Source organism: Panicum virgatum, chromosome 1K (genome assembly GCF_016808335.1).
Source record: "Panicum virgatum strain AP13 chromosome 1K, P.virgatum_v5, whole genome shotgun sequence".
Lineage (NCBI taxonomy): Eukaryota > Viridiplantae > Streptophyta > Magnoliopsida > Poales > Poaceae > Panicum > Panicum virgatum.
In genome coordinates, this window is record NC_053136.1 from 34,314,558 (window position 1) to 34,330,474 (window position 15,917).

The 15,917-nt window shown below is 44.9% G+C and overlaps 2 protein-coding genes across 5 annotated transcripts; one reads left to right on the forward strand and one right to left on the reverse strand.

The window, feature by feature from the left end:
- Positions 1–71: 71 nt before the first annotated feature.
- Positions 72–4,795, reverse strand: LOC120703927 (transcription factor E2FA-like). Of its 4 annotated transcripts, none has more exons than XM_039988142.1 (14): positions 4,359–4,791; positions 3,095–3,275; positions 2,942–2,998; positions 2,749–2,834; positions 2,582–2,670; positions 2,418–2,469; positions 2,253–2,305; positions 2,100–2,150; positions 1,975–2,023; positions 1,773–1,838; positions 1,597–1,673; positions 1,292–1,520; positions 940–1,006; positions 72–840 (listed from the first exon to the last, which is right to left on the reverse strand). In XM_039988142.1, the coding sequence occupies exons 1-14, from the start codon at positions 4,614–4,616 to the stop codon at positions 719–721; spliced, it is 1,437 nt and encodes a 478-aa protein (XP_039844076.1). In that variant the 5' UTR covers positions 4,617–4,791; the 3' UTR covers positions 72–718. The 4 variants fall into 4 exon arrangements, with proteins under 4 accessions (XP_039844076.1, XP_039844070.1, XP_039844082.1 ...); XM_039988136.1 differs by having other exon boundaries at positions 72–843; positions 4,359–4,787; XM_039988148.1 differs by lacking the exon at positions 1,292–1,520 and having other exon boundaries at positions 72–843; positions 4,359–4,795.
- Positions 4,796–10,777: 5,982 nt separating this feature from the next.
- On the forward strand, positions 10,778–14,448 carry LOC120703955 (2-Cys peroxiredoxin BAS1, chloroplastic). Its single transcript, XM_039988178.1, has 7 exons — positions 10,778–11,160; positions 11,283–11,357; positions 11,515–11,596; positions 11,695–11,774; positions 13,127–13,252; positions 13,366–13,479; positions 14,081–14,448. The coding sequence occupies exons 1-7, from the start codon at positions 10,975–10,977 to the stop codon at positions 14,195–14,197; spliced, it is 780 nt and encodes a 259-aa protein (XP_039844112.1). The 5' UTR covers positions 10,778–10,974; the 3' UTR covers positions 14,198–14,448.
- Positions 14,449–15,917: the final 1,469 nt, after the last annotated feature.

The following is a 15,917-nucleotide window of genomic DNA, read 5'->3' on the forward strand; positions in this document are numbered from 1 at the left end:
CAACCCGCTCACGCAAATCTACATATCAGAGTACCACATCTGACTAAATCTTGTTGGAATATAGAAATGACTTAATGAAATATATGTGCTTCACGAAAAAAATGATCAAATATCAGTAGGGGCCTATGATACAAAAATTAAGTCTGCTCTTTGTTACACGCAGGAAACAGGATTTTTACAAGGGGACAGCGTGTTAGGTATCAAACAATTCTTCAAAGAGTACAAAGAATTCTGGCTACATCGATAGCTCATAGCTCACCCATTGTTACACCAACACTTGATGCATTGTGCACCATTTTGTCACAATGTTTACACATTTTTGCAGCATTTCTCAACAGAGTACCTCTTGTATGATAATGTTAGCTTGGTAAGGTAATGGAGCAGTGCATGAATGAGCACAGCAACGGATTCACAATGGAGCAGGTGCCTTTGTCAGTGAAACTGAACTGCTGCGCTTACATCAGGCAGCAAGCTCCAAGCTGTTAGCTTAGTGGACCTCACCAGCCTCCGCAAAAGAGTGCGAATTCAAGGTGCACATCAATCTGAAGTTCTGAACTTCTGCCCTAACTTCTCTCCAAGTGATGGATTCTGATAATCATCACCCTGCTCTTCTGTTGCAATGAGCAACAAGAGAATCCGTTTCTTTGCACCAGAAAAATCTCGCTCAAAACACTGCTCCAGGTGTTTCAAATGTCAGAGTTGAAAAACCGCCATGATCTTATGGTTTATCCATGCATGGAGCCTGCATCTGTGGCCCACCGACTGTGACTGGCTGCTGATTATGGGCATGAGGTGTGACAACTTCTTCAGACAAGAAGTCCATCTGGTCCCACTGCACTTCTGCTATTTTCCAATGTTAAGTCATTCAATTGCAGCTACAATTACTTAACAGAATAGATGAGTTTAAACAAGCTTATAATGAATTATTATCAAGGATACGTGCTGTTTTCCACATATCAGTAATGCTAACATCTCCCTCTGTTAGGAGCCAGTAATCAGCATCCGTCTGCAAAATTTGTGAAGGATGGTAAGTGACTCAAGATATTGCAAGAGGCTACTTTATAATTTAGCAGGCACTACGTGTAAAGATCTGCATGCAGGAGTCAAAAGAATTAAAACTCAAAAGCATATCAAAAGTTCATAGATGCATGCACAACGTTGTGTTATTTGATATATATGATTTCTGCAATTTGGATGTAGTTTCAGATGGTTAAATGAACAATACCAAATTTCATGACCTTGGCAAAGAAATAGGGTAAAAAAATATAAACTTTAGAAAGATCTGGCTTACATCAACATCTGAAGGAATAATCCTTGTCATCCCTCCAAAATCATGCAAAGCACTAGGATCCTGTGGAGTCCTCTGGCTTTGCTGAACATTTTCTACTACATCCATCGCTGTGCTACATTGTCCACCATTTGTTGTATTGGAATCTTCAATAGGATGATGTCTAGGCATATTTGTATGCCTTGTAGGTGTTGCAACACCACCCAACTCCTCAAATTTCTCATCAAATTGACTATCATTTGAACAAGGTTTTGATTAGCTAAAATTCAATCCAAACATATAACCTCACAAGAGGAATACAACATTACCTTACTAAGTAAACATCTATTGGTCCCATTGTACTTCTTAATACAATTCTATATCTCCTTTGGAGATAATCACCAGCCTGCACAGGCAGCAAAAACATCCAAGAGTTACGAGTTTGACCACTACTATTTATTTGTGTACGCAAAGCACATTATTTTACTGCCTCCTACGGTCCTACCTCATCCGGATCTGGGACTTCAAGTGTAGTACCATGAGGTGCTTTTATCGCAATTAGTGTTTCATTCTGCAGAAAGAGCACAAATATTAACTACTGACCTACCATACAAATACAACAATAATAGTTTGGTTTAATGCAATGGATGATCTTCAAGGCCACAATAATATTAAACTAAGTAAACCATTTAAGTAGAGTACCAGACCTGAAAGCAGGGCAATCCCTTGATATCATCTTCAGTCACATAGAGCCACCTAATAGACAAATGACTTGGACATTGTATTAAACAGTGACATACGAGCATAACTTATGTAAAAGAAATATAGGTACCTTTGATTGTTTTCATCTTCAGTTAAGCCCCTTAGTTTTTCACGCATATCACTGAATGGGAAGCAAAACACTAGATTATATACAGTTTTTGTTTGGAACTGTGACATACTAGCAGGAGAGTAAGCTTTGCAGAGAAACATGCAAAAGCTATACCGTATACGCTCATCTAATGCTTGCTCCTGCAGGCTAAGACTTTCAACTTCTGCCTGCAAAAATTGAGCTCAGATTTAGTTAGTATCATACATCTCATGATATAAAGGTACTCAGGTGCACAGCATGGTAATTTCAATATGAAAGCAAATTTATTGAAACTAATACCTGCAATGTAGAAATACCATTATCTAAATCAACACCTGAATCATCCAGGCCCCTGCAGTGTCATGCAAGATTAGCATCATAAAATAACAAGACCAATTGTTAATGATATAAATAGTGCATCGTAATACAGGAAAAGAAGGGTTCATGAAAGAAAACTATCTTACTTCCAACGGATTCTGTTCTTAAGTGTCTTCTCTATTAGTCCAATTCCTTCAAGGACATTGGTAATGTCATATATGCGCCGTTTTTGAACCTAAATTGTAATAGATCTTTGAATGTATACCAAGTGGACGAAAAGAGATGATAGCTAGAAATGAAGAAAATCTGCAACCTCTAGTGTTTCTGCAGCCTGATTCAAATCTAAAATGCCATCTGGAGCCTGCTTGAGCAAGTTAATGAACTTTTTTGTCAGAAGCCCTGAACAAGGATAGGAAGGATATAAGTAATAGCAAGCATTACTATGGAAAGGGTAATATTACTCAAATCCAAAAGAAGAAATCTAAGATGTAGAGTTTTATTATCACCTAATGAACTGTCATAGCGGCAAGTGCTAGCTGGCGTTGCTGGATTGAGAGGTGAACCTGCACGTACAAAAACATTCATCTTTACCCTTTTGTTCCAGGCGAACATAAATGAAGAATAGACCATGGCATATCGTTAAATAAGTTTCGACTCACCAACATTTGACGTAGGCGTTTGAGGCCCAGCTTTATTGTTCTTCGCCTTCGACTTAGAAGTTTTAACAGTTTTTCCAGAGACTGGAGTGAGCATCGGACTACCAGCAAATCCAGTGCTAGTAATAATACAGTCACTTGACTCAGCAGCATCATTGTCTTCAGATGTGGCTTTTCTTTTTAGCTGCAGAAGAGAAACGGACTTGTGTTACATAGCTGTCATTAATAGCTAAAATATTAAGGATATGCTAAAATGTGAGGATAGAATTTGTGGACATGGTCTAGAAAGCACAAAAGAGCTGAAGCCATACGGGCATCATTAGTGGCACGGAACCATTACACTTCATTGATGTAGTCAACCTAGAGGCTAAGGCATATAAATGCTTAGCCACAAGGTTATATCATAACCCTAAGTGAAACTATGACAATTTGCAGCTTTCACCTAAAATAAATGGCCCGGGAGTTCCATGTGAACTACCAGAATGAAGTAACGAGAAAGTTTCGGACAGATTCGTTACAAGAGAACATGATAACATCTTGAATAGCAGTAATTCCACCAAGTTTTGTTCAATATGAATAAGATCTCCCAGGGCTTGCATAGACACATGCTGGCAAAAAGAAAGGATAAAGCATAGAATTTTATTTGAGTATTTTATTTTCATTTAGCAAGCCTGCAGAGACAAGTTTGGAATGCAGGGGGTGCACCTCAATGGTGGTACAATCAAGCCCTGCTGCAAGCCAAATCATACTCAACAGCCACACAATATGCAGGCTATTATGGCAATGATTATGGGAATATGTTGTTTGCCTCTGGTGACCAAGTTTCCATGTATCCCAGATCTCTTTGTGGATGACATCTGCATCACATAGATTATTACTCTTTACAAGACAAAAAACTTTCCCTCCATTTCCAAATCTCGCAGCATGGTAACAACTGTGTGAGATAAATTGTTTCAGCTTTGGATCCGGGTTGCATAAGCACAACAATTACAGTTCGCGCCTACCTGACGTCTAATAATTGTGAGTACAGAGCATTCGAGCTTCCTGACACTCTGGGAAGACTTCCAGGGAGCTACGGAATCGGCCAGAATTTCACGCGGTTCAACTTATGACCGGTGCAGCTAAACCCAAATCCGCACATATGAACAATAGCAGACGGAAAATTCGCCGCCTTAAAACATCTGAAGACACTGACTGTAAGCTGACCAGAAAAAGCACAAGGGAACCAAATCCGGAGGCTCTCGCTGAGCTAAAAGCATCGTCTCACCGGCGTCCGGATGACCAGCCCCTCCTCGATGGTATCAGAAGCGCCCGCCGCGCCGACGCCGCCGGAGGTGGCGGCTGGGGCCGCGGCCGCTGCCGGCGTGGGGAAGCGGTGGTAGTCGTCGGGCGCGGCGAAGGGCGGGCGCGACGGCGAGGCGAAGGCGAGGGGCGGGCGCGACGGCGAGGCGAAGGCGAGGGGCGGGCGCAGCGACTGCAGGATCTTCTGCGCGGCCGGCGGCCTGCCGCTGCCGACCCCCGACATGTGGCTCCCGCCCCCACGGCAGGCGGCGACCGCCCCCCGGATCTCCCGCGATCGCGCGGAGGGGCGCGGGGCTCCCCGGAGCCCGATCGACGGGCGGGGAAGGCCGGGGGCCTCGCCGGAGCTAGGGTTCCGGCGGCGGCGGCGGGCGGCGGGGACCGGCGAGGAGGGAGGCGGGTGGGTGGGTTAGCGAGGTAGGGGAGGGAGGGAAGGGAAGAGGGGGGAAAGGGGAATAGAGGAGGGAAGAGAGAGAAAGCGAGCAGAAAACGAGGGAACGGAGGGAGGAGGGAAATTATAAGTAGAGCGGCGTTTGGGGCCTGGACATGGGCCGCCGCCGCCCAGGCTGGGTTTCTAATGGGCCGTCCACGCGGTTTCGCTTCGTGGGCCGAGACCGCGCGCAACATCCCCATTTTCCATTTCCATCCGTGTGAATGTAATAAATAAACCTGGTATAAAAACTAAAAAAAATGTTTGAATCTGACTGGACGGTCAGGGATTTAAAAACTTCGACGTTGCGGGTCAGTCCAAGAAATTCATATTACGCTCTTGAAATTCAAATTACAGGCAGTCATTTAGTCATTTATATTTTGCTTTATAATACTGCGCGCGATGCCCAGCAGAGCCAAGAGCTGGTAAAATTAGAAGGGCGGTGGGAATGGAATAGAACAGACTGGTGGGGAATCCAAAACAGCTGGCGGTAGCCCACAGCTCACGCCCCGTATTGATGGCTGCTGCAGATAGAGAGGATAGATAAGCATGATGGGCCGTTTAGTTGCAAACGCGAAAATTTTTGGAGGTCACGTCAATAGTTTGACCAGATGTCGGGAGGACTTTTCGGGTACTAATTAAAAAACTAATTTCAGAACTCACTTGGAAACCACGAGACGAATCTTTTGAGGTCTTTGACCGCGTCATTAGCACATGTGAGTTACTGTAGCACTTATGGCTAATCATGCACTAATTAGGCTTAAAAGATTCGTCTCGTCATGTACATCCAAACTGTGTAATTAGTTTTATTATTTAATTATATTTAGTGCTTCATACATGTGTTTAAAGGGGAGGTGAAAATTTTTGGAACTAAACGGCGACTTGACTTGACTCTTGGGGACGAAACGGGATCGCAAAATACAAAACTTCAAGTTGGGCTCCCGTACGTATATGCCTGAGTGACGTGTGCAGAATTGGAGGTGGTCAGATGGATGAGGACTGCAGCTTGCCTGTCTCGCTTGCGTGTCTCCATCTGTGTCTCCGGCTCACTGCACTCGTGGAAGCTATCAAAGAGTTTCGCGCTATAGGCTGTGCCCTCTATTTTTTTTCCCGTTAACAGCTCATGCCGAGAAAACGCAGCTGTGCAGGGGCGGAGCCAGGCCCCGTGCTGCCTGTGCTGCAGCCCGGGTCCTGAGTCTCGGATATAGTGGTAAATGGGACTAAAGAATAAATAAATAAAAGTTAAACCTAAGCAATAAATTAAGTGTAAATTAGCTTTTAACCCGGGGGCTTGAGTTGTTTCTATCTCCGCCCCTGCTTCACTAGGTACCTTAAAAAGAATAGTGCATAGACCTCTTTAGGGGACTTCACCGTAGATTGAGCTAAATACATGCTCAAGTATCCAAAGGGCAACAGTCATTGATGGTTCTTTATACTTTCTTCATATAGGAAATAGATGACGTTTAGGACAGCGACAAGATTTTCAAAACATAACTTTAACTACATATTTGTATAAAAATATTTATTAAAAAGTGATATATGTATATTTTTATGAAAGTATTTTTTAAGACAAATCTATTCATATAATTTTTACTTTTCAAACTCAATAACTTAAAAGTTATTCATGATTTATATTTCTAATGTTTGACTCAAATTAAACCTTGTCCAAAACGGCATCTAAATTCTATATGAAGGGAGTATGTAGTACATTACATGCACACCTACACTGATGATTGCTTTAGTAGCCAACATGTTCGTATGAAATGGATTCATATTAAGATGGGAACGTATCAGGTACAAACCAATCTCTCCGTGCAAACTATGAAACTCCAATTGAGTCATTGGATCAACATCCAAGGGGTATGGTAGATTAGGTAATTTTACAATCTGGACCCGCCCTTGGATTGGGTAATCACACTTTTACAAATCCCCCCTCCCCACCTCTCTGCGCCCCTCCCCTTGGATGTTGATCTGATGGCCCAAATTAAAGTTTCCATAGAGATTAGTTTGCACCTAATATGTTTCCTATTAAGATAGGCATGTTATTGTGTCTTGTATTACCTAACGTGTTTAATATCAATGTTCTTGTATCTCGTTGTTTTACAGAACATTAAGTTGCGTACTTCTGAATTGCTCTTATCTGAGCTAGTAGCACTTGAAGATCAACTAGCCAAATGGCTCATGGACTACGTTGTGAAGCTACGAGCTAAGTACAACACAATCTAGGTGTAACACATAGCTCATATTGTTCTTATCAAACTTTGTAATATATTTGGTGCACCGACCATGTATGGACTCTTTGTTTTAACTTCATTGCATGGACCTTTTGTTTCAATTTATACTCTTTGCTTGAATGTTGCTGCTATAATTGTATATGCTGTGAAAATAGTGTAATATTGATATACATAAATATTTTTTAACAGAAAAATGAACATTACCACCGGTTTGAAGTTTCTCTATCACCGCCGGTTTGTGGATGGAACCCGCTGTGCTGGAGCTTCCATCACCCCAGGTCAAGTCACAAAGTGGTGGAGATGGCTCCCTATCACCGCCGATTTAAATCCTACATCCCTGTAACCGGTGGTGATGGCTATTTTGAGCTGGTGGCGACGGAGGACGCAGTAGTAGTGTAAACTGATCCATTTACAGGAAATGACTACTGAAGCCAAGTAACGAGGATCATCACGAATGCATCACGAATGCACTACTACTCCGGATTATAAGTGGGTGGATTCTTTGCTAAGACCTCGCCACCAGCAAGGTACAACAACATGGGCGAGTGATGAGATAGTAGCCTGGATCCAAGCCGGTTTCAGTCGGCTTGAACCTGTAATCAACGCTCTAGGTAGATCATCAGGTCGCGCTCTAACTATCTTGTAATAGGCCGGGTTGTTTTGTGATTCTGAGTTGGTTTCACTTCTCCGAAACCAACTTGGTCGTTGTACTTTGATTTCTTCTAATAATGAAAAACGTGCTCAGGCACGGTCGCAAAAAAAATATATATTGGTAGGGTGCTAAAGGAATGGAAAGGAGGCTATGAAGTCCTTTCATGCCATGTGTGGTAACTGATAAAGTAGTAGAGAAAAATGGATACTTTGGGTCAATACAATACATTTTTGAGAAACTTTCCATACTCTATGGAGAAGTAGAAAACTAGAGAAACTTTCCATACGCTGTGGAAGAGAGAAGTAGAAAACTAGAAAGTGCAACAAGCAAAGTATTTTGTTGTCATGGAGTGCAGGGCTATTGCGATGCTCGTTGTTGTTGATATTCAATTTTGCTTTGTGCATACGGAATTTTAATCTTCTCTCTCTCTCTAATGGCTACGTGAATCAACTTGTTGCATGCAAGAATTTTGTTAATAAACTTCGTTGCTGAAAAACAAATGTAGTGAAAAATGTTTCATAACTAAATTCTAGGATTTCAAAACCCCACACTTTTTAATTCAAATTTTAAAATTGCAACATCAATCCTTTGGGTTTCAAAAATAATTAACATATCAACTTGAGTTGCCAAAAATAAAAAAAATCCACCAACGAGAAAGCAACACGACCTTCGTAACAGTATTTTTTGACAACGATTCCTGCTCGGGAGGAAAAGAAAACGAACTCAAATTTCAAACCGCAACTCAAAGCATTCACGTTCACTTTGATGGGAAAATGCCAAAGCTAACATACCCGGCTGCAGCTTGCCTGTTCCCTTTTCCTTATCCCCATCCGTGTCCCCCAACACGTGGAAGTCGTCCGTTGGCTTCCTGTTAGAGGTAGAGCCTAAGGCTATCCACACTCATTTTCCTCTATTTTTCTTCCCTAAAGGAATATTTTTATCTTAGTCATCGACATTCTCTTCCCTATACCCAATTTCGCTGCACCCATTCATCCTCTAAATCTCTCCTCTATACCAACTACCACAGGCAGAACCCACATGTCAGATTTCCTTACCTTTTCTCTCCCCCCTTCTTTTTTTCCGCCGCCCTCCCCCCTCTCTCACTCTGGCCCTCTCCGCCGGCCATCCCCGCGCCTCCTCTCTCACCGGCGGCGGCCGTCCTCCTCTCCCTCCCCATCCCCTCCCCGCCGGCAGCGGCGATCGGAGCAACGCCTCCCCCGCGGCGGAGCAGGCGCGCGCCGATGCTCCCGCTCGCTCGCGCCGGCCGCGGGATCGAGCTCCCCCGCGGGGCGCCAGCGCCGGCGCCTTCTGCCCCCTCCCTCCCTCTTCGCCTCCTGCTCCCATCCGACGGCGGCGGCCGGACCGGATCCAGGCGCCGGCGTGGAAGGTCCAGTGGGGAGAGGGAGGGAGGAGGAGGAGCAGGGCGCGGCGGCCATGGCAGGGAGGAGGAGGAGCAGGGCACGGCGCACGGCGGCCATGGCGGGGAGGAGGAGGAGCAGAGCGCGGCGGCCATGGCGGGGAGGAGGAGGAGCAGGGCGCGGCGCACGGCGGCGCGAAGGCCGGTCTACGGCGGCCATGGCGGGGCGGAGCGAGCGGAGGCGCGGAGCGGTTGTGCTGCGGGGTGAGCAGAGCCTCGGTGGGGCCGACGCGGGCGTAGGGGAGTTCCTCGGCAGTCGGGGATCCCCCTCGTCCTGGGTGCTAGGGGACGCCGTAGGGGACGCCGCTGCAGGCCATTTTCCCCTATCGGCGTCCTCTAGGATACTTTGGAGAAAGCCAGTGCGAACAGCCTAATATTGGTTCGGTCTTGATTTTGGATGGTCAAGACTTTTATTCTTTCTTTTGAATTTCAATTTGGGTGACTCGATTCTTGCTAGGGGATCTCGATCTGAATGAAGGGGCGCGATGCTTTGTTCTTTGTGCAAGTAAGCGAACGGCCTAATAGTAGTTTTTTGCGTAATTAATTTTATGTTAACTGCTGCCATGAACGGAACGTGTGAAGTCCTATGTGCAAAATTATGAATAAGAATTTGCATGAATAAGATGCATGACATTGAAATATTCTATAAATTCACTTGCTTTTACTTGTTGAGGGCATCAAGGACGGGCTGGATTAGTGACAGTGACCTCCGTTTTGAGTCAAGAGCAATGATCTAACCATAAATAGCTAGTTTCGTACCCCGAATCAAGTATGTTTTACTCTAGCACTTTGGAATTCAAAAGATTGACCATTGATGATCACAAACAAAGCTGGGTTGTCCAATGCAAGCTGCGACCAACTCAATTAAGCAAACTACCAAGGTGGCAGTGGCGGATGCACGTTGGGAGACAAGGGGGGCTGAAACAATAGAAATGTTGATTTGTGTGAAGATTTAATGGTGATTTGGGACTCTTGCTACAGTGTTTTACATGTAATTAGGAGAGCTTAGGGGGGGCTTGAGCCCCCCTAGCCCCCCTCCTGTATCCGCCCCTGCAAGGTGGCCCTTGGCAAATTTGATGAAGTTCCATTTTATTCTACCTAAAAGCTTTAGCATGCTCAGGGTAAGAGTGAGAGCATTACCATCCTTTTTTTAATATACTTAAGATAAAAACAACGAACAATTTCATAGGTAATAATAGTGTTTTTTAGTGATTGGAGGTGCGAAAGCCTCTTTGCCTCACCATACTATTTACGGTGCCCGTTCCCCTGACTCAGGAACTCGAGAACGACGAGAAGTATCCAAGTCCAACCTAGCAAAATTCGAACAGTTGACACACTCGATATTTATGAGATTATTACAAATATACAATACAAGGAAGGATCCTTGCGTGGGATAGATGGGCCCGGTCCGCACTAAAATTTAGCTCAAAGACTCTCATCCTCTAGTTTTTTAATTGTCCATATTATTACTAGTGGAAAAAAAATAGCTAGTAACTATTTTTTACGTACAACAATTGATAGTTGAATGGAGAAGGTGAAATATGAGAAGTTATTTTTTTATAAATTAAAATTAGTCTATTCACTAAAATATTAAAAATTATTAAATCTTAAATTCGCCGCTGCGAATATACTCTAGGTCGAGCGGTCGACGAACAGTCCAGACGCCTATGGAAACATGTGAGGCCCAAGCAAGAAGGCAGGCCGCGAGCGAGGAGCGGGGCGCTGACACGTTTCTATTTAAAACCTCAGTCACTCCGCCAGCCAAGCCAACCATCCCGAAACCCCATCGCAAACTAATCCCCGACCCCAAACCCCCAATCCACCCACCCCCCTCATCCACTCCGGGCGGCCATGGCCTGCTCCTTCGCCGCCGCCGCCGCCACCGTCTCCTCCGCGCCAACCCACGCCGCCAGGGCTCTCGCCGCGGCGCCGCAGGCCGTCTCCGTCGCCCGCTCCGCGGTAGCCGCCAGGCCCCTCCGCCTCGCCGCCTCCAGATCCGCGCGGGCCACCAGGCTCGTCGCCCGCGCCGGCGGCGTCGTAAGTTCCCCCCTCATGTCCGGCCACGCCTCGCCTCGCCGTACCTCGGGGCCTGGTTCGCGGTCCCCTCCTGCTTCGCTCGCTCACTGGTCGCCACGTGGCCCCTGTGCTCTCTACTGTAGGATGACTTGCCATTGGTCGGGAACAAGGCGCCAGACTTCGAGGCCGAGGCCGTGTTCGACCAGGAGTTCATCAACGTATGTACATCCCTCGCTCCGCGCAATTTTGCGTGATTTATACTCTGGCAGCAAAGCTGATTCATCCGCTCATAATGCTAGTAGCGTAGCACAGTTATGTGGTCGGCAATGATGCTCGTTCTCTCTGGTGTTGCTGATATTCTTTTTGCTTTTTCAGGTTAAGCTATCGGATTACATTGGGAAGAAGTACGTGATTCTGTTCTTCTACCCCTTGGACTTCACCTTCGTCTGCCCCACCGGTTAGTATGAACCAGTAGCATTACTGTAAGGAAGGTTCATTTGGATTGCTACAGGTCTCGGTCTGAGATTCTGATAAACGCACGACTGATGTTTGCAGAGATTACCGCCTTCAGCGACAGATATGAAGAATTCGAGAAGTTGAACACTGAGATCCTTGGTGTCTCCATTGACAGTGTGGTATGTGAAAATACCATTGTATTCCATGATATTTTAGTATCAATTAGTACAATCTGTCATCCAATTGATCTTAATTTTTAAGGATAAGGGAGCATGGTTGAACTAAACACCTGACACCCTCAACTTTTTGCACGTGGAATTGTTCTCTGGTTGTTCATATGTGGCAGTTAATTCTCACAATTTATTTAAGCTCTGATATGTGCTAGTAGCTCATAATGGAAATGGAATTATTGTGATCATACTTTTCCTGTATCGGATATTATTCACATGCTGCATCATCTTTGGAGCATAGTTGCTCTTCTTACATACACAATTATTGAGCATAGTCCCGTTATTTTGAAAACTAACATTGGACAATATGTTTTCTGGAGATAGAAACAGCAATCACTCAATATTATTCTGTAACAGTAAGGCAATGCTGCCTTTTCTGTCTCCAGTTTGATTTTATTAAAGTGCTAGGATGACAGCTTCCCTTTCCTCATGGAGAGATATGTGCTATTATGCTTGTACTACGGATTTAACTATTTATAGGAAAATCCATGTACATGAACGTTCATAGTAGTGACACGTCACTATCCATTGTCCATTTCCTGCTTTTCTAGAAGAAAGTACATTTCATTTGAGGTGTAAGGCATAGTTCTAAAGGCGTCGCCTTCCAAGCTGACCGAGCTCGCCTTGGGCAACAGCCACGCCTTGTCGCCTAGGCGTCCAGGCGTACCCAGCTCGCCCCGGGTCGCCTTGTCGCCTTTAAAACACTGGTGTACGGTCTTTATCTTATTGACCATTACTGTTTGTTAATGTATGCTGCTCCCTTGGTTTCATGAAGTTGGTCCACGGCATTGTGATAAAGAAAACATTTTGATATGTTTGTCTATTGAGGATACCAATGGTGCAGTTATTGCCATGTTTCCACTCCCCCGCTAATTAAATGCTCTGATGGAAGAAAAATGATTGTATTATGATATTTAATAGGGGTATAGATGATCATTTCACATTGATCTTTCTTGAAAGTAGTACTTCCTTGGTTGTATGCATGCTGTGCTATGGACAAACATAATGGAACAGAGGGACCGCAACCTTTCTAAAACTGTATACTTGTGAAAAATGCCTTATATATTCGAAGTCATAACAGTTATACTTGCATAATTTGTTGTTTCCTCTATATCATTATATTGACGTGGTGAAAAGTAAATATTCACTACTATAGGTATAGGTAGTAAGTTGTCTCAACCGGAGGATAATACATTTTGATTACTGTGATTTCATCATAATCTTGACTTTTCTTTTCTTTTTTTTTAAAAAAAATCTTTATTTGATCATATCTTAGCATCTGAATTGCTCTTTGGATGCAGTTCTCCCACCTTGCATGGGTGCAGACAGACAGGAAGTCTGGTGGGCTTGGGGATCTTAAATACCCACTTATTTCCGATGTTACCAAATCAATTTCAAAGTCCTTCGGTGTTCTGATCCCTGACCAGGTACTCCTTTCAACCTCATAATATTCTTCCCTAGGTTCTTCCCTCGTGTCCTTTTGTTTTCCTTATTCTGCTGTTGTACATTGCTTTATAAATCTGAATGTCCTTTTTGGCAGGGCATTGCTCTGAGAGGACTGTTCATCATCGACAAGGAGGGAGTGATTCAGCACTCTACCATTAACAACCTTGCCATTGGTCGCAGTGTGGATGAGACCATGAGGACCCTTCAGGTATGTTTCATTTTTCTTGTGCTACATATCTAACCCAATATCTCGCTGCTCCATAAGACTTGACAAATGAAGAGAAGTTATTCTGATGCTGTCACTAATAAACCTAAAATATAAAGAATATGCACTTTTGCTTTCATGCTGCTTGTGATACACAATTTGAACAAGATTCCAACATGTACATGTGCATTTTACATGATTGATTGTTAACAGTGCAACATAGTTCCCTACTTGAAGGAGCAGAATAAACTTTAACCAAATTTTAAAGTATATTTCTTATTGCAGTAAAGTTACAATTACAAATGAAAAACTGAAATATATGTACACCTTTGTGTTACCTATTTCCTTTGGCACTTGGAGTAGATTTTATTGTACTGAAACCAGTGTGATACTTGATCTGGGATGGCCTTTTGTAGTTTTCAGATAAAAAATAACTGAATCATAATCCCAGGATTGCAATATGGTATATCCTTGGGCATTTTGCTGTGCTGGTTTGCGCTTGGCCCAGTTTTGTTTAGATAAAATTGCCTTTTCCAATTTCGCAGTCCACCGGCCACAGTTGCAAGAACGTTAAAACTGACATCTCCTTTCAATGTTTCATCAGGCGTTGCAGTACGTCCAGGAGAACCCAGACGAGGTCTGCCCGGCCGGATGGAAGCCTGGGGAGAGGTCGATGAAGCCCGACCCCAAGGGAAGCAAAGAGTACTTCGCAGCCATCTAGGACGCCCTGCAATGCAGGAGCTTTGGTGCTTCTGTATCATGGTGCGCCCGCTTCCGGTGCACCAGCGGTGGATCGATGTGGAGTTTTTGCACGGCTGTGCCGAGCTCGTGTTTTGACATGTCAGCTGCGTCTTGTGATGAACCGATTGTAGTAGCTCCTGTGCATCGGATTGAATGCTGTTCCCCGCCACCTTGTTTCTTCTTTTTGACCTGGCGAATAAGGTTCATTTTGGTCGTGTTTGAGAGCTCTAAGTATTGGCGTAGTTTGTCCCGAGCATCTTGTTGGGCCTTTTGTTCGAATCATTGTCTGCGGGTAAGCTGCAGAGCAACAGCTTCACTGCAGCCGCTCATGTTGAGCGGTATGTGGGCAAAGCCCAACATGAGCTGTGCAGTTCCTGGCCCATGTTCTCGGAGGCCCATAAGCTTCTTGCCATCGTGTGCTGACCCGTTAGAACACTCCAGATTTTCATGAACATTTTATTTCTTTGGCTAGACTAGACCATTTTTTTTCCACTGTCAGAATTCATGTTTTGGCCCCAACATTGTACAGTGGTACTGCTGCCCTTGGAAACCTTGGCTTATCTCTCTCCCGTCTCTTCTCCGGTCCCCAGTGGCAGAGCAAGGGAAAATTAACCACTTGCTGCGCTACTCACTGTTTTGTCACGTCGTCCCAATCGTCTTCTTCCCTTGTGCATTCCGCTAGTTTTGAAAGCAAACGGAAACGCACAAGGCCCACGCAGACGCAGCTTGAACCAGCCAGCGGACGCACCTCAGGGAAAATAGCCACGGCTGCAAAAGGAATCAATCACGCATGCAAACTAAAGGCGAGAGCGCGCGCGGAATGACCGTACGAGCTTCTCCTTTGCATGCGCGCGCCCCTGTTCATGACCGAACGCGACGGCCCAAGTGATAGGACCCTGGCGCCCATGCCGCGTAAGCTGGCTGGCAGTCAGCTACAGCGCCTGCCTGCAACCTGCAGGCATGCAGCACATTCAGCTGCCGCTGCATGCCGATCCATCGCCAGTCAGGCAGGCAGGCAGGAAGGGGTGACCTGACATGCGCTTTTGCTCAGCACATCCAGCATCCACGCAAAATCACCAGGGCAGCCATTCAGGCTGCGTTTAGTTCCCCTGGAAAGCACTGTAGCGACATGAAAAAACAACTGTAGCACACTGTAGCACACTTTTTTTTTGTTTGTGGTAGATATTGTCCTATTATGACTTAACTAGGCTCAAAAGATTCGTCTCGCAACGTACATCAAAACTATGCAATTAGTTTTTTTATTTACTTACATTTAGTACTCCATACATGGGTCATTTGCTACATTTAATGTTTCGATGTGATGGAGATGTGATGGAAAGTGATGTTTTTGTGGGGGTTTTTGGTGGATCTAAACACTGCCTCAGGCACTCACCTGCTGCTACTGTTCCCGGCGCTGCTTGTGCCGCCAGTGCTTCGCTTCTTATCGGAGTCACAGCCGTTCAGGCCGGTCAGGTCAGGTCAGCCATCACTGGTACTGCTGTTTTGGGGAGTAGCTCGCTGTTCTGAGTATTAAAATCTTGGACGCTTTTAAGATAGCCGGATAATGCCACATAACTGCTTTTTAGCGCCCTCCCTAGCTCTTTAGGCAGATTAAAGGGGACGGCCGGGGCCCCATGCTGATGCTGATCCGTTTCATTATTAGCCCAACCTATCGATGGACAGGTTAACCTGCTGTCTGT

Coding starts and splice junctions, on each gene's coding strand:
- LOC120703927 (XM_039988136.1), bottom strand. CDS start 4,616: ATGTCGGGGGTCGGCAGCGGCAGGCCGCCGGCCGCGCAGAAGATCCTG. Junction 1,674..1,772: donor AAGTCCCAGATCCGGATGAG/GTAGGACCGTAG, acceptor CTGCCTGTGCAG/GCTGGTGATTATCTCCAAAG. Junction 1,007..1,291: donor TTATTCCTTCAGATGTTGAT/GTAAGCCAGATC, acceptor CAAATTTTGCAG/ACGGATGCTGATTACTGGCT.
- LOC120703955 (XM_039988178.1), top strand. CDS start 10,975: ATGGCCTGCTCCTTCGCCGCCGCCGCCGCCACCGTCTCCTCCGCGCCA. Junction 11,775..13,126: donor GTGTCTCCATTGACAGTGTG/GTATGTGAAAAT, acceptor CTTTGGATGCAG/TTCTCCCACCTTGCATGGGT. Junction 13,253..13,365: donor GTGTTCTGATCCCTGACCAG/GTACTCCTTTCA, acceptor CCTTTTTGGCAG/GGCATTGCTCTGAGAGGACT.